Source organism: Canis lupus, chromosome 13, assembly GCF_011100685.1.
Source record: "Canis lupus familiaris isolate Mischka breed German Shepherd chromosome 13, alternate assembly UU_Cfam_GSD_1.0, whole genome shotgun sequence".
NCBI lineage: Eukaryota > Metazoa > Chordata > Mammalia > Carnivora > Canidae > Canis > Canis lupus.
The window spans coordinates 63,795,256-63,818,914 of NC_049234.1; the positions used below are offsets into that span (position 1 = coordinate 63,795,256).

The following is a 23,659-nucleotide window of genomic DNA, read 5'->3' on the forward strand; positions in this document are numbered from 1 at the left end:
TCAGGTGACAATAAATGCTAATTTTTGAACAGAATTAACAGAAGGAAGACAGGTCTTTGGAGAAGCAATAAACTTTTTCAGACCCCACATAACATTAAGTGATATACTGCTGCAGCAACTGATATATTTGCAGAAGACAAATATTATAGCGACTTCTTTTTAGAAGTCACTTGGATTCACATACAGGCGTCCACATTTGGTGAGTAGAGAGGTGTTTGGCCATCTTTGTTCATCTCAAAGAATGAAATCTACACATTCTTGAAAAAGTACTCCTTGATTCTAATGTCAACACTTGTAAATAATAATTCGCAGTTTATTTTAGTTTCTATTTTCCAGTTATAATAGTGAATACTTTCTTCTAGTGAGAAAAAAATCCCTCTATGTGCATTTATGGTTATGTTTTTCTTGTCATGGGAAGTGGCATATAGAAAATCCTCTCTCGGGATCCCTGGGTGGCGCAGTGGTTTAGCGCCTGCCTTTGGCCCAGGGCGTGATCCTGGAGACCCGGGATCAAATCCCATGTCGGGCTCCCGGTGCATGGAGCCTGCTTCTCCCTCTGCCTGTGTGTCTGCCTCTCCCTCTCTCTCTGTGTGACTATCATAAATAAATAAAAAAATAAATAAAAGAAAATTATAAAAAAAAAAGAAAAAAAATCCTCCTCTCTCAAGAACCGACAACATTCTCTTGTGAATAAAGCAAGCTTTATGTTACAGACATTATTGCTACCACTGTCTTCATTTTTCAGTGTCTCCTACAGACTCACTGTATGCTCCTTTGTAAAGGCCTAAATAGGCACTGACTACGAGGTGTTAAAAAAGAAGATGGGAAAAGAAAAAGGAAAGTAAGGCAGGGAAGGGAAAGGAAAGACCAAGCCTATATAAAATTAACAAAGTAGGAGCCTGGAGGTACTCAGGCCCCTAGATGTGGATGCAGTTTTGAGGCTCTGTCTAGCAGCCATCTGAGTCAGGCATCTTGGTACCACTAGAGGGCAGCAGGCGGGTACCAGCTGTGTAGACAGCCAAACTCCATTCACACTCCATCCCCGTCCTGGCTGGAGGACATTTTGAATGATGGTGGTATGAACAGGTCTTGTGCCCTGCCTTGTATTCCAGCCTTAATGCCTGTAACTAAATACAAAGCTATGCAGAATGCTAGAAGACAGCCCTGTAGATAACCCTGCAGTTGTCCTGAAGAATAAATATTTGGATAATGGGAAATCTGGGGGAAGAACATTGAGAGTTTATAAGAAATAATAAAGAGTGCTCATTTCCACATCCTTAATAATCACTTGGAAAATTTAAGGATAAAATAGGTAGGTATCAGTAACTTACAGTGAAATTATAAAGAATGCACAAATTAACATAAAAAAAGAAATTCCGTATCACCAGACAATAGGAATGAAATCTTACTAAAATGAACCACATCATGCATTATGTGTGGGAAATAAACGAATACAATTAGTGGGTATTAAAGAAGGAGATAGTGATCTAATGGCAGAGGTAGCTGGAACCGGGAGGGCTGGATCGTTGTCATAACTAGAATGTCAGCATATATGGAAGCATCCCATCTGGAAGTCAGGAAGAGTAGAAGGAGGAGTGGTGCATGATGTATCAGCAAGGTCGATAACGTCTTTTGATAATGTCTGAGGGATGACAGCGAAGAATGTACTGACGAAATCTCGGAATGGGCTTGCAGAAGAAAAAGTAAAAAAAGGAAATCATTGTGTAAAGATCCTGAGGCATGAATAGAATTAGCTTAGGTTAATATTCATCTTACCCCTCCAGTTTTTCAGATTCTCATAGTCCTATCCTTATAGGTTGAACTCTGTATTGCTTCCGTTTTAAACATATCCCTGTGCATTCAGGATTTAGATTAATTTAGCTCAAATCTGAAAATCTGATCTTGTCAAGCCATGCATTTAGAAATAAGAAACTTCAAGTCACTCCTCAGAGCTACTCTCTGAGTTCACAGAGAGAATTAAACTGTTTCTGGGGTACTTTACTGTACCATGGTTATGACACTTACCTGTATGGGTGTCCATTATCTTCACTAGACTGTAGTAAGAATGGGACTGGTATTTCTTTTTTTTTAACATGGTACATAAGTGCTTCAAACAATATCTGACACGTAGTGAGTACTCCATTAATGTGTGTTGTATTCCTTTTGAAATTACAATTGGAGCAAGGACTTCAAATTGATACAAATTTAGCTGATGAATTTTTAAGAATATAATCTTATGAAGATGGAATCATTCTAGTTATTAGTTGATTCACATAGTGGTAGCGTTAGTAACTACTAAACATTCATAGTTTGTCATTGTGAAGTAAATTGATATAAAGTCATAAAGGTAAAAGATTTGTTCATAAAAAAGCAGTTTGTATCATTAAGTGGATAATTGGACTGACTTGATTTGAAATAATAAGATTACAAAATTCTGAGCAGGAGAAAGGAAAGTTGCCAGATTAGGGCACAATGCTAAGAGTGTATTTGAAGACCCTTCGTTCACTTCTATCTCATGCTTCCAGGAAAGTGTGGGAAATCCTGTCTATAAAAGTTCTAAGAATCTTCATTATTTAAATAGGATAGGCAAGTTTTTTCCAGCCACCGTCTGAAGGACCCTCCACCAATATGAGGAAACTGTGGAACTAGCTTCATTCAGATGATGAGCTGCTGAGTCAATGCCACTTGCATACTATCTTCTGCATACAGAGTATCATAGTCGGTGAAAGCTGGCAGTGTGTCCACTAAGCCATCCCCTCCAGCATGATGAATGAACCTTTACAGTCATAACTCCAGCGTCTCTATTGCAACACTTTTAATGATAGACACTGTAATATAAAACAGGATAAATAGGCAATTCGGTCGAGTAATTTGGAGTATTCATACTTACTCGTCATAAAATAAAGATGACCAACCAACTTCTCTTCATGACTTCTCCCATCATATCATCAAGTTTTGCATGTGCTGCCATCAAATGCCCTCTTAGGTTCTCAATAGGCTTCCGGTGGATTTCCTCTTCCTTGGAGTAGGGTTAATTATTTTCAGGAGGCCAGGACACTGAGAAATTCTAAGGGTTGAGGGATGGAAATCTGCCCCATCATCATCCATAGCTCATGCAACTTGGGAGTGGAACTTGTTCCTTTACAGCCCTGGGTGCTTTCTGAGTGCATGCCAACACGTTTCACGGCTTCACTATTGCTTTTGTTCTTATCTTATTTCTTATTTTTCATCTTGCCCCTTTAGCCTCTGTTTCTCCACTTAGAAGTCCTTCCTGCCCTCCTAAATGTCATTTATCTCAATTTTATCAGTTATTTTCATGCCGTAAATGCACTGTAAATACACTGAGTACTGTAAATGCACTGGCCTTGCCAGAGTGAGAATTCTAGAATTTAAATTCTACCTGTCACTCGCTAATTGTCTAATCTTAGTCAAGTCATCCTGCCTCTGAGCCTCAGTCTCTTTAATGTGAAGAATAATCTCTAACATAGCATTGTTAAGCCAGCCAATCCAGGCAAAGAATATGGCAGTGACTAGCCTATTGCAAATACTCAAAAAGTGTTGAATGCTAATATGTTGTATGTTAGTCCTTCTTAGACCATTGCACATTAATTTAAACAATAATTTAGAAACAATAGATCAGTTTATTATTAATCTACAACTTCTGCATAACTAAAGGAATATACTTTTGGTTACTTTTGATACTAACATAGTATCAAAATTGACTGGTCATCATAAACTTAAAGAAAGTGACTTACAGATACGAGACCAGCTTCATAAAAGCTCTATTTTTACTTAAGATTTGTGGCTTCTCGGGATGACACCAACTTTTGCTCATAGCTGTGTATTCTTTTGTCCCTGGATGAATCCCTGTGGCCCTCTCTTTTGGAACAGTTGGACTTTGTGAGGGGTTTCTTCTCTCAGACTTTACCCCGACCCTCTCAGTCTCCCTCTCCTTCCTTCTACCGCTTTCCCCTCCCCCATTGTATCCTCTACAACCCAGCCCCAGAGCCTCCCTGATCCGCAACAATTAGGCTTCATCAATGTAGAGAGGATGCTTAACTATTGATTATTTCCCTGGCATCAGTAATTCATCCCTACCATAAAAACCTAGCAAACGTGCGCAATAAGCCAGTGTAAACCAACCAGTTAACAGTTTGATGTTGAGCCTTTCCCTATTTTGTATTTACATATAAATATTTACACGGTTCTTTCACCCTGCACGGATTATTTGTGTTTTACAGCTCCGCACTATGTACATGTTTCCTTGTAAAATGTATTCTTTTAAAGCATGATTTCTACTAACTTAATAGTATTCTATGCCATAGGTATAATTCATTTATTCAGTTCTTGAGGGTTGGACATTTAGATTGTTCCCAGTGTTTTACTATTATAAACATTGCAGTAAACAACTGTGAACATCTTTATAAACACCTACAATTATTTGCACAAGGAACCTATTATATTTATTAGATTGGTCTTTAGTTCATTATTTGCTAATGAATGGTTATTTGTGTTCTCAAAAACAAAACTAATATAATTTGTTTATTTAAAAGATTTTATTTATTATTCATGAGAGACACAGAAAGAGAGAGCCAAAGCCAGAGACACAGGTTGAGCATCTGCCTTCGGCTCAGGGCATGATCCCAGAGTCCCGGGATCAAGTCCCGCATCAGGCTCCCTGCATGGAGCCTGCTTCTCCCTCTGCCTATGTCTCTGCCTTCTCTCTGTGTGTCTCATTAATAAATAAATAAAATCTTAAAAAAAACAACAAAATATTAAAAATGCACATAAAAGTGAGCCACAAAACAATGTTACCACCTATACATCCCACCAGCCAGGTTTGTCTAATCTGAATATCATTATAGATGTTTTTAACTTCTACATACTGTACATTTCTGCAAACTCGTTTTGTTCTGCTTAACATTATGTTTTCGAGATCTGTTTATGCAGATACATGTAGCATATACTACTACTTTATAATTCTCAGTTGACGGAGTGTCCATTTTCTGTTGATAGATACGTATGTTCTCATTTACTGTTTTATAAACAGTGCTATGGTGTGTAAGGGTGATATTTCCTTAGATATTAATTTTGCCTCTACTTGGGCCCTACATCAGGGGCTGGAAAACAAAAATAAGTAAAATATAGTTCCAATTCTTTTTTTTTAATTTTAATTATTTTTTATTTTTTATTTTTTAATTTTTTTATTGGAGTTCAATTTGCCAACATATAGCATAACACCCAGGGCTCATCCCGCCAAGTGCCCCCTTCGGTGCCCATCACCCAGTCACCCCAACCCCACGCCTACCTCCCTTTCCACTACCCCTTGTTTGTTTCCCAGAGTTAGGTGTCTCTCATGTTTTGTTACCCTCACTGATATTTTCACTCCTTTCCCCTCTATTCCCTTTCCCTAATTTTTATATTCCCCAAATGAATGAGACCATATAATGTTTGTCCTTCTCCAGTTGACTTATTTCTATAGTTCCAATTCTTGAGAACAGAGTCTTAACAGAGAAAAAAGATGATGCACAAACAAATCAGTATGATATGGTTCACTCATATAGTATTAGAGTCCTGTGTATGTGTGTTTGTGTGTGTGTGTATGTGTGTCTGGCTAACAATCCATTATCTAGAAAAAGGGAAAAAGAGAGACAAAGAGACAGAAACCAAGAAGGACAAAGACAGAAACAGACAAAGACAGAGACAAGAGAGATAGAGACTGGGACTAAGATAGAGAGACAGAGACCAAGAAGGATGGAGACACAGAAAGGGAGAAACACGGAGACAGAGACTTGGAGGGAGAGTGAGAGAGAGAGAGAGCATAACTGAGGAGCAATGACCACCTCCTTCCTCCTTTGGAAGATGAAATGATGGAGCTGGGTGACAGCCCACAGAATGAACAGAGAGGCACTGGGCAGAATCCAAGGGAAGGGGACTTCTGACAGCTTCGAGCTGTAGAACACTATGCATGTATCAAAGGAAATATTAGACACCTGTCAAAATGATAGATGCCTGTCTGTGGTCATCAAATGGTGAAGCTGAGTCTTTAGGAAAGACCAGACAGCTGAAGAAATGAAGAGATTTGGATTTTTATCCTGTAGGCCAGGGGCAACTGTTAAAGTTGTAAGCATTGGAATAACATGATCGTATTTAAATTCTAGGAGGGTTGCTCTGGTAGCTTCTGGGCAGGGATGAGGCTGGAAGTAGCACTGACGTGGCTCTAAACTAATACAGGGGGTTTTGAAAGTGAGATGGAGAAGCAGAAAGTAGACTAGAGAGACTTTCTGGCTTTGCATCCTGGATGTGTGGCATGACCGTGGACGAGGAAGAATGCATAGAAGGAAGCAGGTGTGGAAGGAGGCGAAGATGGGTGGGTACAAATTTTGAAGTATAACAAAATAATAAAAGAGGAGAAGGGGATGGAAATCTAGAGCACCTAGATGAAACATGTGATGGATACAGAATAGTGAGAAGTAACTCACACTGTACTGTGACCTCCAGTAGCCAGGACCATACCTTATTTATCCTTGTATTTTTATAAGAACCCTGCACCAGGGACTAGAAAACTCGCTGTTGGATGAATATGCTTCTTTCTTTAGAATTCAGGTGCCTATCTTGGTTTTTTGTTTTGTTTTGTTTTGTTTTTCCCCTATTTGGTTTTAAAGGCTTTTTTTCCCCTAGAAGTTGAGGAGGGCCTTCAGAGAAGCAGATGATCTCTTTCAGGTCCATTCAGCCTTAGACTCTCCTTAATACCTTGTTTGGGACTATTCCACTTCACGAAGATTTAATATGGCATTGCATCAACATCATTGACTCAGAGCTCACACCTGCAGGGTTCAAAGGTAAGATAGGGAGGAGGCAGAGAAACATCTGAGAAATGATGACTGTCTTCAGTGAGAGAACAAGAAAATACTATAGCTCTCATTTCTAGTGTGGGTAAGAATATGAGCCCTTCTCTGGTGAAGTCAGCATTCCTGTGGTAGATTGGAGTGTGTGGTGTGGGATGTCTCCTCTAAACGTGTGTTGACTGGTGGAAAGTGAAATGATTTCATTAGATCTGTGTCATTAGTTGTGGCTTTGCAATAACATCCACTCATCTCATTAAACTCCAGGAAAATTGAAAATTAAAAAATTTGGGGATCAAAATGTCACCTGTCAGCACTTGTGTAATCATCCACCCAGAGGTGGTGTTTGAAATGTGCTGTGGAGACTCTGTGCACCTGGCTACCTGCTTTAGGTGTGGCTCTGGTTCTAGAAGGAGAGCAATGAGAAGTAAGGAATCACGGTGTTGGCATAGATCTCCTCTGGCAGCTTTCTATGAAAGTCCTTTCTTTTTGCCCATTTATATAGTCAGAAAGGTTTCTGGCTCTGGTTCTTCGTCTGATGCCAAAGTGCATTTCCCCCAAATTTATTTCTGATTTGGCTAATTAATAATTGCTTATTTTAGAGTGACGTACCTTTGTTAACAAAACCTGAGGATTAATGAGTTCTATGCATGAATGTGGGCTTTATGACTGTGGTTGGAACAAATTCAAATAAGTCATAGTTCTTCTCTGAGTGTTCAGATTGCCGGCAATTCACTCTTACTATCCTAATATGTGCCCTCTAAATCAAGAGAGCAGTCCATATCAGGGATCATATATTTCACTGCAAAGCAAGGCAGGTGTATTTCAATAATGTTTCTGTTGAGTTTCTATTGTGTTTTATAATTCACACTTTCATTTATTTTTAAAATAACCAGGATGATTCCTTGTCTTTATAAAATACAAACACACACATACAGGGATACACACACACCCAGGACACATAGACACACACAACAAAGGACACATTATAATACACAGTCTCCCCAGAGTAGTTGGTCAGGATATTTGTGGTAAAATAATGTGGCACACCACGTCAGAATGAATGAGAATTGCTTCTTGAATACTAACAGTATTCAAGAACCAGAAGTTCTTTTAGGTTACTAAGATATCACCTCAACTTTACTTTATTTGAATAAAAAACTATTTGAAGGAGTTTCCCCTTCTATGATAAATTTTTTGACTTTTTTGGAAGCTCTGCAAAGGAGTACTAGATGGCTTGGAAAGAACTCAGAAATGGCATTAGTTTACCATGGGTGCTGGATTAGATAGTGAACCGGGGTAAATTTCTCCAAATACAAATAAATATATTTAAAAACTTGTTTTGGATATAAGCCTGTGAACAGATATTATCTCAATCCCCAAAGTACTGCATGCAGGAATTTATCCTAAAGAGAATTGTAGGGGTGCCTGGGTGGCTCAGTTGGTTAAGCATCTAATTTTGGCTCAGGTCATGATCCCAGGCTCCTGGGATAGAGCGCCGCATCGGGCTCCTGTTCAGTGGAGAGTCTGCTTCTCCCTCTGCCCCTCCCACCACTCATGCTCGCTCTTGCCCGCTCTCTGTCTCTCTCTCAAATAAATAAAATCTTTAGGAAAAAAAAAGAATGGTAAGGAAGTCTACAGAGACGTTATTCAAAGATCACAGAGTTATCTATGGTAGCAAAAAAGCTGGGAACAGCCTAAACATCCAACAACATGGAAACATCTACTGTGAATGATGATATAGTTATAAAAAGGGATTTTTAGGGCCAATTATATTTGAAAATAATTATATTAGATTGCATCTATGGTAGAAATTCAAATAGGAACACACGCACACACACACACTGACAGGGATACAAAGAGGGAAGAAAAAATACAACTTGAGTAGTTACTTCTGGCTAATGGGTAATAATAGATGATAGGTAAATGTTGATTCCTTCTTCATCTTCCTCTGAATTCTCCAAGTAAATTCTCCAAGTGATATTGATTTTATAATTACAAAATGAAATACAAAATATTAAGATGACTCATTCCCTGTTCCTGGCAAGATTTTGCCTGCTGTCCATTTGTCTGCTGAGGCTGTTGACCTTTTACTATGGAGGAAGAGCGTGAGAGAGGTGTACTAAACTGAAATGGCTCATCTCCTACCAGGGGCCATATATGCTAATCAAATGGCTTTTCTTGGTAGAAAAGAAGAAATGAAAAGAGAAGCGCCTGGGTGGATTATATGGTGTGTAAATTATATCTCAGTATGGCTTATTTAAAAAAGAGCGACGGGAAGCTGAAAGACCTAGGGTTGCCAACATTGAGGGTAACTGTGGCTTTGAAGTTCATTTTCAAGAATATAGTAGAAAGAAGTCATCCCGATTTCAGTGAGCACCGGAAAGATTGGAGCAGGGCAAGAGGGGCAAGAATATGAGGGAGGGAGATTGGAAAGGAAAGTCTCTGGCTACTCTCCGTTGAGTTCCTGACCTCCCCCTTGCCCTTGTATCTTGAACATTCCTTGGTGCTGAAGCTCTTCTTGCCTCACACTCCGGGACTAGTCACAGGTCTTTAGTACCTCTGTCTGCTTTAGTCACCTGAGGGCAAATTCAGATTTGGCCTGTAGCAAGCTTTGTAATAAATAGGAGTACTTTCACTTCTTTTTTTGCCCTTATATAAATATTTTAATCATTAGGAAAATCTATATAGTTTCAAATTAATCTGATTTATCTCCAGCACTAGCTAGTTCTTGGTGTTTCCTAAAAAGGCATGTATAGGGATATTAACAAATTTTTTTCTATAACATTAAATAATACATTCTCATATTTCTGAGTATGAGATTTTCTTTCTAATATTGTAGTTATCAAACAGATTTAAAATAGTCTTTGAATAGAGAATTTTCAGGATAGGCATTTCATCATTTTATTTATTTAAATATCAGTGTTCATAATATTTTTTTCAAGATTTTATTTTCACTCTCTATGCCCAACGTGGCACTCGAACTCAAAACCCAAGATGAGAAGTCACATGTTCCACCAACTGAGCCAGCCACAATCCCCAGTGTTCATAATATTTGTTTTAATAATAATAATGACAAATATTTATTAAGCATTTCTGAAACATGATATTATTTAAATCTCACAACACCCCTAGGAGGTCAATAAGGTTACAGCTCTTATATAATATATGCATACAGTTGAGGCTTAAAGTGAATTGATTTGCCCATGGTCATATAATGAAGATCCAAACCAGGACTGCTAACCACATCTTACTCTAGAGCCTTTGATCTTGATTCTTCATTTTGTTTTTGGCACTTCCCACCATGATTTTGGGAAGTGGGATGGGCTTTTATCTTCCTTGTTTATTTGCTTTATCTTACGTGTGTTATAATAATTGAAAGGGCAGGCATCCAGCAGCATTAACTGTTTCTCAAGACTCTGTAGTTATGTTGGTCACACTTTACATTTTATTAGTAACACTTTTCAATAGAACCAAAGGAACATATCTAAGGGATACAGAAAGCTAGCATGTGTTTAAATTTGCAAAGCTCCTTGCAAGATACATCCACGAAGGCAAAAGAAACAAAAGCAAAAATGAACTATTGGGACTTCATCAAGATAAGAAGCTTTTGCACAGCAAAGGATACAGTCAACAAAACTCAAAGACAACCTACAGAATGGGAGAAGATATTTGCAAATGACATATCAGATAAAGGGCTAGTTTCCAAGATCTATAAAGAACTTATTAAACTCAACACCAAAGAAACAAACAATCCAATCATGAAATGGGCAAAAGACATGAACAGAAATCTCACAGAGGAAGACATAGACATGGCCAACATGCACATGAGAAAATGCTCTGCATCACTTGCCATCAGGGAAATACAAATCAAAACCACAATGAGATACCACCTCCCACCAGTGAGAATGGGGAAAATTAACAAGGCAGGAAACAACAAATGTTGGAGAGGATGCGGAGAAAAGGGAACCCTCATACACTGTTGGTGGGAATGTGAACTGGTGCAGCCACTCTGGAAAACTGTGTGGAGGTTCCTCAAAGAGTTAAAAATAGACCTGCCCTACGACCCAGCAATTGCACTGCTGGGGATTTACCCCAAAGATACAGATGCAGTGAAACGCCGGGACACCTGCACCCCGATGTTTCTAGCAGCAATGGCCACGATAGCCAAACTGTGGAAGGAACCTCGGTGTCCAACGAAAGATGAATGGATAAAGAAGATGTGGTTTATGTATACAATGGAATATTACTCAGCTATTAGAAATGACAAATACCCACCATTTGCTTCAACGTGGATGGAACTGGAGGGTATTATGCTGAGTGAAGTAAGCCAGTCGGAGAAGGACAAACATTATATGTTCTCATTCATTTGGGGAATATAAATAATAGTGAAAGGGAATAGAAGGGAAGGGAGAAGAAATGTGTGGGAAATATCAGAAAGGGAGACAGAACGTAAAGACTGCTAACTCTGGGAAACGAACTAGGGGTGGTAGAAGGGGAGGAGGGCGGGGGGTGGGAGTGAATGGGTGACGGGCACTGGGGGTTATTCTGTATGTTAGTAAATTGAACACCAATAAAAAAATAAAAATAAAAAAAAAACAAAGTCAAAAAAAAAATAAAAAATAAAAAATAAAAAAAAAGGTAGAAGCAAAATAAATAAATAAATAAATAAATTTGTATATATAATGAATAAAAAAAAAAAAATTTGCAAAGCTCAAGGAATTGTGGCTACAATTCTGTAACTCCCCGGCCAGTAAATAACATTTCACATTCATGTGTTCAAATGGCAAGAAAACTTGGGATTTCCCTTAGCTGAGTAGAGTATCATTATATCTTTATTCTAGCTGTGCTTTTCTAAAACACCGCATGCCATGTATATCCTTTTCATAATGTGTGACCATGATGAAGAGCATACTCTCATAGAGTGACATTGACATTCTTGAAGAATTAATAATCTGTTAAAAAAGGCAAAATTATCCCTTCATTTCATTTTTTTTTTTTTTTTTGGTTACAAAAAACTTTTTTTTAAAGATCTTATTTATTTATTCATAGAGACAGAGAAAGAGAGAGGCAGAGACACAGGCAGAGGGAGAAGCAGGCTCCATGCAGGGAGCCCGACATGGGACTCGATCCCGGGTCCCCAGGATCACACCCCGGACTGCAGGCGGCGCCAAACCGCTGCGCCGCCCAGGGATCCCCCTGCATTTTTTTTTTTAAACATCAAAAAACTATTCCTGTGATTTCCCTACTTTCCTCTCAGGCCTCTTCAGAACTCCATGCTCTGCATATCTGTGGTGTTTCCAAGTGAATATGAATGTGTTTGGTTTTTACATTGCAACCACTAGTAATACTCCCAAAACAAAGCTGTAGGCAAGGTAACAGAGCCACCCATTAAATCCCTGAGAGAACAGAGAGCTTTCTTCATTCTCTCAAAGTGCCCCTTCTTTCCTGACTTTGGCTTACACACTGAGCTCATCTATGGCAGTGGACTCTGTCAGGTTTGGCCTTAATTATTGTTTAATATTGTATTGTTTTTACACCTTTTGGAGGACGAAAATTAGAAATAACACCATTCAGTTTGTTAATAAGTGTGACAGACCAATCTTCTCATTACTATTTATTTCAACAGTTGTTATGTGATCATGTGTTTAAGGCCACTCCTTTATGTGGGGGGTGGGGTCTCAAGTGAAGAGTGGGATCATTCATTATATTTATCAACACAGTCTTTCCAATCTGCTGGGGAGTGGTATGATTTTTAGACCAGAAAGATGGATGGGGTGGGGCGGTCTGTGCCTACTAGCTGAGATAGACCCTTCTATTGGCTTTGAAGGAAATAAATCAGGTAACTCAGTGGTCTGCTTTTGTCTGTGGGAAGGAAGCTATGGTATGGGTACAGAAGGCACCCAGTGAGTTGTGGTAGGACATGCCCTAGCCCTCTGGATTAGGCTCTAGTTTGATTAAATTAAAACTTAGAATTTTGCAAATGTAGTGTTTTCCCCGTAAACTTGACAGCTTCCCGATACTAATGTTTTTTTTTTCTCGTGAGATTAATGGTGGTATCAATAGATGTGATGTTTTTTATTGTGTAATGATAAGTGACAGCATTTGGTACATCTGTATGACTCAATAAAGTAATGTTTTCCAAATAAGCAATGCATGATGTCACCAAATCCATTAATAATAGAAGATAGACCAATATTGGACTTTAATATTACAGAATATGGGAAGCTCATTGAACTGGCTTCAAATTCCACATTTAACTAATCTTTGAGAAATTACCGCTTGTAAAGTTTTGGTGTAGATTCAGGGAAAGATAACCATGATTATCTTAAAAAGCCTTTTTTTTTTTTTTTTTTTTTGCAGTTTAAAATGATTTATTTGACAAACTTCTGTGGCTTACATTTTAGCATTTCATCAACTGCAAAAGAGGAAATAATTTATGGGCCTGGTATGCTTTTGAAAATATTTATGGTTCATAAAAATGTACATTCATATAGTTTGAAATGAACATATTTTAAGAAAGTTCAAGCATATAGAAACACTTGTTTAATCTCACAAAATGTATTAATTTTGTTGGGAATATTTGCACTATAAAAAGGTCTTTAATTTACCAAAGGATTTGACACGAAGCTTTACTTTAAGTTGCAATTATTTTTTCCAGTCTAAAGAGGGGTTACGACTCATGCTATCCTCACATAGCTGCTTCTGTGCAACCATATGGATGAGAAGAGACACCAAAAGGGTAAAGTCTTAGTTAGAAAGAAGATGCATGGGATCCCTGGGTGGCGCAGCGGTTTGGCGCCTGCCTTTGGCCCAGGGCGTGATCCTGGAGACCCGGGATCGAATCCCACGTCGGGCTCCCGGTGCATGGAGCCTGCTTCTCCCTCTGCCTGTGTCTCAGCCTCTCTCTCTCTCTCTCTCTGTGTGTGACTATCATAAATAAATAAAAATTTAAAAAAAAAAAAAAAAAAAAAAAAAAAGAAGATGCAGGACAGACAACCGACAGGTGTCCCTTAAGGAAGACTTTGGAACAATATCCAGTCAGATATAAAGACACTTAAATATGAGGGTCAGTCCTCATCTGCATATACCTGTTCTTTTTTTTTTTTTTTTTTTTTCCTTTAACACACTCATTCATACTGGAAAACATAATGGTGACTATTTGGTCATGAATCTTAAAAGGCTATTTTTATTAGCCTTTTACTTCAACTACATATGTGTCTGATGCTGGATACAGAAGCAGATTTGAGAATCCAGCTGTCTTCTCCTAAGCTGAACATAAAAAGATTATCAATGGTAAAACAGTGCCTCTCTTCTCACTATTTTTTTGTCTTTGAATATATAGTTATTTTAAATAAACTTTATTGTTTATTTTGACATGTAATAGTTTTATTTATTTATTAATAATTAATAAATAGGGTTATAACAAACCTATTAATAAATAGGTTTATTATTTTTTTCCAAATAATTAAAAAATATTTAAACAGTCTACCAGTTTTAATTGCTTATATGATAAAATCAGTGTATATAAGTTACATAAGCAAAGCTCCTTTGAATCTTTAATAATTTTTAAGAATGTAGTCTTGAAAACAATGTTTCCCAAGCCAATAATTTGCATAGTAATACTCTTTTCATTCATGTCTCTATTCAAATGGCTTATGTTTAGAGAGGCCTATCTAAAAATAGCAGCCTTTTATTTTTCGTTCTGGCACTTCTCATTATCAGACATTGCATTATGTATCTATTTTTTTCTTTGCTATCTTCTCTTTGAAAGTATAGGTTCTGTTAAGAAAGATGTTTGTCTGTCTTGTCCATTACCTTATTTCCTTCACCTACTATAGTACCTGGCACATAGTAGCTATTCAGCAAATATCTATTGAAATAATGAAAATATTTCCTATGTGGATATTTTCCCTGTAGTACTAAAGCTTTAGAGACTCCATGTGTAATTCTTTTTAATTATGCCTCACACTTTTGGTATTATTTTTTAGTCTGTCATGGGTTTTTATACTAGCTGACATATCCAGTCAGTTTTCACATGGTGTTCCCCAGCACCCTCTCCCCACGACACATTCATATGGGTATGAGGTTCCATATTTCCTGACAACAACAACTGTCACCGTGGCCAGACACAGTCTCTTAATTACACACCCCATTCTAGGTATGCTGGAGACCTCAAGCTAGAACTGCTTGAAGTTCTATTGCAAAATGGAAATGAATACCTCTTCGTGGTACTCTCTTAGAGGGGCACAAAACATGCTATAGAATTTTTAAGGAAAGAGCCCTTCCCATTGTTTTTGACTTCTCCCTCTCCAGAGACCCTGCGTGAACTTCATGGGAGAATGTAAGTCCAATCTAAGTTAAGAACACTATCTACTTAGACTCATCTCTCCCCTAACAAAAAATACTATGCTGGTGTAAGCTCCTTACATACACCTGACTTCTTTCTTTAGAGCAGGATCTCAACCTTGGCTATATATACATTTGAATCCATTGAGAATCTTCAAAATACCGATTATTATGTTCCACCCACAGAAATTCTGCCTTAGTTAATCTGGGATGCAGCCTAATCAGTGAGAATATTCAAAGCTCCCCAGATAAGGTGAACTGGTACAGCCACTCTGTAAAATTGTGTGGAGGTTCCTCAAAGAGTAAAATAGACCTGCCCTATGACCAAGCAATTGCTCTACTGGGGATTTACCCCAAAGATACAGATGCAGTGAAAACCCAAGACACCTGGACCCCAATGTTTATAGCAGCAATGTCCACAGTACCCAGACTGTGGAAGGAGCCTCGGTGTCCATCGAAAGATGAATGGATAAAGAAGATGTGGTCTATGTATACAATGGAATATTCCTCAGCCACTAGAAATGACAAATACCGACCATTTGCTTCAACATGGATAGAACTGGAGGGTATTATGCTGAGTGAAGTAAGTCCATTTGGAGAAGGACAAACATTATATGGTTTCATTCATTTGGGGAATATAAAAAATAGTGAAAGGGATTAAAGGAGAAAGGAGAGAAAATGAGTGGGAAATATCAGTGAGGGTGACAGAACATGGGAGACTCCTAACTCTGGGAAACGAACAAGGGACAGTGGAAGGGGTGGTGGTGGGGGGGGATGGAATGACTGGGTGTTGGGCACTGAGTGTGGCACTTGACGGGATGAGCACTGGGTGTTATACTATATGTTGGCAAATTGAACTCCAATAAAAAAAAATACAAAAAAAAAAAAAAAAAAAACTCCCCAGATGATTCTAATGTGCTGACCTGGGTGAGTTGTCCCTCAGAGACTATTCAGTCCTCCCCAAAGGGACTTCTCTTGTGTCCCTCCCCCCAGATCATTGCATAAACCCAGCCATAATTTCTTCTAAGAATTGAATTCCAAGCAACTAAGCTATTTCTGACCTGTCCAATGGAGAAACAGTCTTGTAAATTCAGGATGTATCTGAACTGGAATGTGATCAATTGAATGGGAATCAGCCTTCCTCTTCTCCTAAGTGCACAGTGGGAAATAAAGTATCTTCTCTGTCATTTGGTAGTTATCTTCAGACTCCTGCTCCATCTCCAGCCATTGCCCCCAATGTGCATCCTAGACTAACAATCTCAAACTCTTTTCAGTTTCCTTAAACCTAAGAAGTTTATGAGAAAGTACATATTTGTTTGTAGAGTTGGGTTCCTGTGTTTGGAACAGCTTTTCTTACCCTTTTACCTGACATATTTTGAGGCATCTCAGAATCATCACAGTCCTCTGGAAAACAAGCCTTCACTACCACAAGCCAGGTTAGGTGTGCCCTCCTTGATTGATTTTCCTTCTCATCCTACAAATTTCTACACTACACTGCCATTTTCTGTTACAGTTGTCTGACTCTCTAATCATGAACTCCTAAAAACAGACCATGTATTTTTCTTAATTTTTGCATTGTCAGTACGCAGACAGAGCATAGTGCATTAAACCATCAATAAGTGCCTATTATATGTTGGGAAAAGTTAGTGAATATTTTATGAAATATTTATATTTGAGGTGTTCTTAGGGAGGAGATGTCTATAACTTTTACTTTACATGTGTTGTCCAAACAGTCATATGATGTATCTTGGGTCATACTCCCTAGTTGTTGGGTCCTAGACAAAAGAATTCCTGACTTTATTATTATTATTTTTTTGAATTCCTGACTTTAATTCAGTGCCCGTGCTGTTCAGAATTTTCTGTAGTTTTTTTTTTTTTTTAAGATTTTATTTATTTATTCATGAGAGACAGAGAGAGAGAGAGGCAGAGACACAGGCAGAGGGAGAAGCAGGCTCCATGCAGGGAGCCCAATGCAGGACTCGATCCCAGGACTCTAGGACCATGCCCTGGGCTGAAGGCAGACACCCAACCACTGAGCCACCCAGGTGTCCCCTGTAGGTTTTTTAAATTGATATTGTGTTGCTTGGCTTCGATTTTGGTTAAGAATGATTTAGGTGCTGCTATGTGAGAAAGCACTTTCCTGAGTATAAGTTAGATATTTGGGGAGAGTGTCTAAATTCCTAAGCTGCTCAATTACCACAACTCATGCTCTCTGCTCTAATAGTTGAAACCATACCTGTTGACATCCCATGGTATATGCTTAAATATTCCCTTTGAAGTACATAAAATCATTAATATATCACAGCATATGGTAATATGAATTGCATAGTACTTGCACTTAACCTAGATAAATTTTTAAAGCAATAGTAAGAGTAAAAAACAATGAGAAATAGTATATTAAATAATACAGGCTATGTTACTTGACATTCTATTTAATTAGGAATGTCCAGGAGTGAACATAACATAGAAATATAAATATGCTCTACCTTCAGACAGTCTTGCTTCCTACATGTCTCTTAGAACTCAGGCATCATACTTCATTATATGTGAGTCTGTAGATGAAAGATATGACTTATTGTTCATTCAGCATGGCCCATAAACCTGAGACAGCCACCACCTCTGGTATCAATCAGAGAAACTGATCTTATCAAGTACTGGAGAGAAAAACCAGCCATGTTGGATTCACTGAGAGGCAGTAGATTGTTCTCCAGCATGGTACCTTCAAGAACAATTTTCATAGACCTTAAAACCTATTATCCCATTAGGTAGGATTTTTCTATATGTATGGGAAAATAAGATTTCTGCATATTTTATGGTATATATTGTGTATCATATGTTCTGTATATATTATATCATTGCTAATATATAACATTTTATATAAAGAAATTATTTGTATTATTTTCTGGTCAATAATGTTGAATTGTACACATATTGTCCTACCTGCTACAAACAGACATCAGAGCAAAACATTTTTAAAATTAATAAACATAGTTGTTCTAGAAAACAAGAACAAGAGATCTCTGTAGACCAGAGTAAGGATATTTTCCTAAAAGAAAAAGGCAAAAAAAAAAAAAAGAAAGAAAAAGGCAATGGGGAACAAATAAAGTTCAGAACAGTCAGAGCTGTGAAATCAGTCCATAGGCAGGCAAGGGTTGGAACCCAAGTGAGTGCTTGGAAAAAGGTGCCAGTATCTTTATGCCCACACAAGTTGTGTGTGTAGCTCACAGCCACATCTATACAACTTGTGTAAAACTGGGTGCTGGGAAAAATGCCACCTGCTTTTGACTCTCGGCTGACCTAAGGACAGCAATACCTCCTGACATTTAGCTTGGGGCTCCTGCAACACAGTTCATACAGTTATGGGAGCCCAGAGCTGAGCCTTAACAGGAGCATTTCTAGAAATAGAACTGTAAAGAGTGTAGCCCTGAGTGTCAGACTTGCAGAGGAGCCAGACTGCCAGTGGAGCCTGTGCAGAGGCCACCACAACCTTGCTTATAAGAGAGCAGAATGGAAAAAAAAAAAAAGACAGCAGGATGCTCTCGGAGGAGACACTCTGTGGAAAATGACTACATAGGCACTTCACAAAGACAATGAAAGACAAACAACAAACTGGTAAACAAGAAAAGCTGATAGTGAGGAAAATAGATATACTAGTACAACCAAAAAAGGACTTCAAAATAAGGACTTTTGATGCCATTAGTAAGATAAGAGATTTCAGCCATGAGAGAAGAATGAAAGTTTAAAAACAAGAATATGGGGTTATGCCACAAGAATAGATAATTATGAAGAATAAATAATAAGAAACATTGGCAATAAAAAATGTAGTTATTGGAATTAAAAAATAAAACTTTAAAAGCAAACTGAATAGCAATGAGCACAGCAGAAAAATAAGTCCACTGGGATAATTAAATGAACTTATCTCAGAATTCAACTTGTGATATGGACAATAATTCAAGAAACTCCTCCAGGAGAGGATAGTAGGGATAATATAGATAGCATCTTAAAGGAGGATCACTGATAATTTTATGACACTAAAGAGAGATAATGAGTTTGAAAAGATTCACTGTGATGAGAAATACTAAAGCAAAATAATTATATTTAGACACATAATATTAAAACTTCAGAACATTAACAATCCTAAGATTTACAAGGGTAAAAGAAAGTATTTGTAAATGAACAAGGATCTGAGTGAAGACTGATTAATTATCAATGGTTGTGGATGCCGGAAGACAATGGAGTAATGTCTTCAAAAATTTGAGGAAGAAAACTGATTGATTTTTTTTTAAAGATTTACTGATTTATTTGAGAGAGAGAAAATGATTGAGGGGGAGGGGCAGAGTGAGAGGAAGAAGCAGACTCCCCGCTGAGGAGGGAGCGGGTTGTGCGGCTCCATCCCAGGACCTCAAGATCATGACCTGAGCCTAAGGCACATGCTTAACCATCTGAGCCATCTAGGTGCGCTGAGGGGGAAAAAATTAAGGTTCTTACCTAGTCGAACTATCACTCAGAAGTGATAGTGAAACAAAGAAAGTTCTAGATATATAAGGACTCAAAGTTTGTCTCCTTTAGAATGAGTCCCTAAAACATCAGTAGAAGGCATGATGTTAAGGTGAGCTCTCCCTCCAAAATATGTCTGTCTGAGGGCAGAATGTGTAGAGTAACACTCAATCTAATATGGCTGAAGTTGGAAATAAAATTTTCAACCAACAATACTACAGGATCTGTGTGAAGAAAGATTATGGAGGCTGAGTAAAAGTGTGGGACAAAGAAAACCACATCAGCTCAGCTCTTCAGAGCCTCTGTCTCTTCTCTGAAACTCATTAAAGCCATGGGCCACTGTCCCCACCCTCAGGCCTGGAGAAGTAGCTCAGAGTTTTTGCATAGGGAGACTGGCTGGAAGAACGGAGAGCAATGTAGGTCTTTCTAAGGACAATGACTTTATTTGGAGAGACTAAAGAGAAGATCAAGCCTTGAAGGCACTTTTAAAAATAATGGAGATTTTGGTGGTAGACGTGGAGGCGAGGAGTTCTTGAGAGCAACATGCTAAATCACAGATCAGCTGTATGTTTAACAGAGATACAAGGAAAAATAGAACCAGGAAAACGCCTCCTGTGAGTGGGACAAACAACTGGCCTCAAAGATTATCTCTGTAAAGAAGCTTAAATCTAACTGATTCACACTACAGAGCAATTTGTTCCTCAAGGTATTGTTGAAACACTAGAGCAATCAATTGACAATTAGTGGAGCCTAAAAGCTGGGTTTGATACCAACAGTGAAAGACTAAAATAAATTTATAATCTCTACTATAGAATACACTACAATTTTCCTGGATGTGTGTAGTCATCAGGAGCAAAATTAGGAGAGAGGAGGAAAAAAGAAAGTGATGGCACAAAACGTAACATCACAAAAATTTAAGTTGCGTGTAACTAGATTGTGGAACATTTTACAATAAAGAATTATATAAATAAATTTATGCCATGAAATTTTAGAACCTCGATATTTTTATTTTTTATTTTTTTATTAAACTTTTGTTTTAATGGGTCTCAAAATTCTGTGACAGAATTTTGGTCAAGTGGTTTCCATTAAAAAGTACTGATTTTAAAAACTAATAACTTAAAACTGCCACACACACACAAAAAAATAAAACCAAATGGTCCACACAACATTCTCCCTTCCTTCTGAGGGTTTTAGGATGCGCTGTTCTCATTAACCAGACTTTTACTATTCAACCCAAGTGGCCGATTGACACAGTTCTGAGGCCGTTCTTCCACCACCGATCAAGACTGGGGTGGCAGGTGTTGGGGATAATACTCATTTAGCCTCCTGGGCTTTCTGGGCAGACTGGGGGACTCTGCCAGCTCCAGCTGCCTTCTTGTCCTCCGCTTTGAGGACATCCGCGCCACCGTCTGTTTCATGTCACGAGCAGCAAAACGGCCCAGAGGAGGGTGGTCAGAGAAGCTCTCAACACACATAGGTTTGCCAGGAACCACATCCCCAGATTTCACGAACTTGGGACCATCTTCCAGCTTCTTTCCAGACCGACGATCTACCTTCCCCTTCAGCTCCGCAAACCTGCAAGTGCTGTGAGCTGCGGGTCGGCCCAGCACAGGTGCGTGTCCAGCACCGATTTGGCCTGGAGGTTCAGGAGAATCACCTGAGCCGCGAAGCCAGCTGCTTCCACGGGTGGGTCCTTGTTGCTGTCGCCGGCCGCGTCGCCACGACGAACATCTTTGACAGACACGCTCTTGACATCGAAGCCCACGTTGTCCCCAGGAAGAGCCTCACTCCAGCGTCCCGGTGCATTTCCACAGACTTTCCTTCGGGTGTAACATTGACCGGAGCAAGGTGACCCCCTGCCAGGCCGAAGAACACCAGCCCCCCTCGGCCCCAGGCCGGTACCGACACCACCGATTTTGCAGGCGTCCCGGAGAGGCAGGTGCAAGGGCTTGGCAGGTGGACGAGTCGGCGGCGGGATGCAGCCAGAGCTCCGAGCAGTGGGTTCCCGCATCCCCGTCCTCACGGGGCACTTTCCGTCCCTGGCCCCACGGCGTGTTACCCCTGGCTCCAGCCTGTCGTCACCTTTCCAGCCAGAGACGGCACAAGTGGTGCTGCTGCGTGGGGGGTAGCCAAGCTCCGTGGTGCGGGTGCTGACTTCCTGGGCGATGTCCTCGGGGCTCCTCGGGCTGTGGGGTGGCTCAGTGGGATCCGTTTCGTTAACACCAACGATTAGTTGTTTCACGCCCAGTGTGTAAGCCAGAGGGCACGCTCACGGGTCTGCCCATTCCCCGAGACCCTGCTTCAAATTCACCGACACCAGCGGCAACGACCAGGACAGCACAGTCAGCCTGACGTGTGCCCGGAATCATGGTTTTGATAAAGTCTCTGTGTCCTGGGGCATCAGTGATGGTCACATCAGTGATGGTCACATAACACTGCTGGTCTCCACGGGGAATTTCCACAGGGACACATCAGTGGTGATACCACGTTCACGTCCAGCTTTCAGTTTATCCAAGGCCCAGGCATACGTGAAGGAGCCTTTTCCCATCTCAGCAGCCTCCTTCTCAAATTCTTCGATAGTTCTTTGGTCGATCCCACCACATTTGTGGATCAGATGGCCAGTAGTGGTAGACTTGCCCGAGTCTACGTGTCCAATGACGATGATGTTGTTGTGAGTCCTTTCCTGTCCCATTTTTGGTTTAGGTTTAGCGGTGGTTTTCACGACACCTGTGTTCTGGTGGCAAAACTGTTGCAGGAAAAAAAAAAGCAGTATTTTTAAACCTAAGGGGAAAACATGACCAAAACTAACCTAAGATGTAGGAAATCTGATTATTAAGTATAAAATAAGTCGAAAGACTAGGGTTCTTCATATTTAAAAAATAAAAGTAATAAGAGGCTCTGAGATAATTTCTGTTAATTCTTTATAAAATATATTATTGTGCCTGATACAAACTGATTTGTGGGAAAAGAAGAAAGGGAAAGGAGAAGGGGAGAGGAAATTTTATTTTATTTTTTTATTTTTTTTAATTTTTATTTATTTATGATAGTCACACAGAGAGAGAGGGAGAGGCAGAGACACAGGCAGAGGGAGAAGCAGGCTCCATGCACCGGGAGCCCGACGTGGGATTCGATCCCGGGTCTCCAGGATCAGCCCTGGGCCAAAGGCAGGCGGCAAAACACTGCACCACCCAGGGATCCCAAGAGGAAATTTTAAAACTCAGAGACAAAAAAAAAAAAAACAACTCAGAGACAAACACATATGTATGTATGTATGTATGTATGAAATAAAGGTGTTGTCAAACTTTGAGAGAAATAGCAATCCAATACATAGTATTAGAACAATTGGCTTCCTGTTTTGGAAGAAAAAAAATCCAATTAGGTTCCTACCTCATACCATACATAAAAATTAATTACAGATGGAAGTAATAATAATAATAATAAAATGAATTATTGGAGATTTTAATGGAAAAACATCTCCATGAATTTCAACCAGGTAAAGCTTTCTTAGAAAAGATACAGACACAAATGAAAAATCAACAACAACAAAAAAAAAATGACACAATTCAATGCATCAGATTTGTTTGTTTATTTATTTATTTGAGAGAGAGAAAAAAAGAATCACCGTTGAGCATGGAGCCTTATGCTAGGCTCAGTCTCACAACCCTGAGTTCATGACCTAGGCTGAAATCAAGTCAGAAACTCAGTCAATTGAGCCACCCAGAGGCCCCCAACATATCAAATTTTTAAAACCTATAGACAAGGTGCCCATTAAAGTTAAAATAAAATATAAAGCATTATATTGGGACAAAAAATCTTCATTATATCCAGTATATATATATACATATTTATTATGTAAACCTAAGGTCTCACATATTTATCACTGAACCAACCTACTAGGACAGAAGCATAGAAATGGTAGAAAATGGTTTTCCCAGTAAAACATGTCTATTGTCCAGGGGACATGATGT

General features: G+C 39.1%; 1 protein-coding gene across 9 annotated transcripts in view; it reads left to right on the forward strand.

The window, feature by feature from the left end:
- The window catches only part of MTHFD2L (methylenetetrahydrofolate dehydrogenase (NADP+ dependent) 2 like), a 137,377-nt gene that overhangs the window by 60,331 nt on the left and 53,387 nt on the right, over positions 1 to 23,659 (forward strand). Inside the window, exon 6 of one of the 9 annotated variants that reach the window (XM_038556322.1) lies at positions 33 to 490. The exons of the other annotated variants lie outside the window; for them this stretch is intronic. Within the exon in view, the coding sequence (XP_038412250.1) occupies positions 33 to 163 (131 nt within the window). The 3' untranslated portion in view covers positions 164 to 490. Of the gene's footprint in view, positions 1 to 32; positions 491 to 23,659 lie in introns of those variants that run through there. 9 annotated transcript variants of the gene reach the window in all.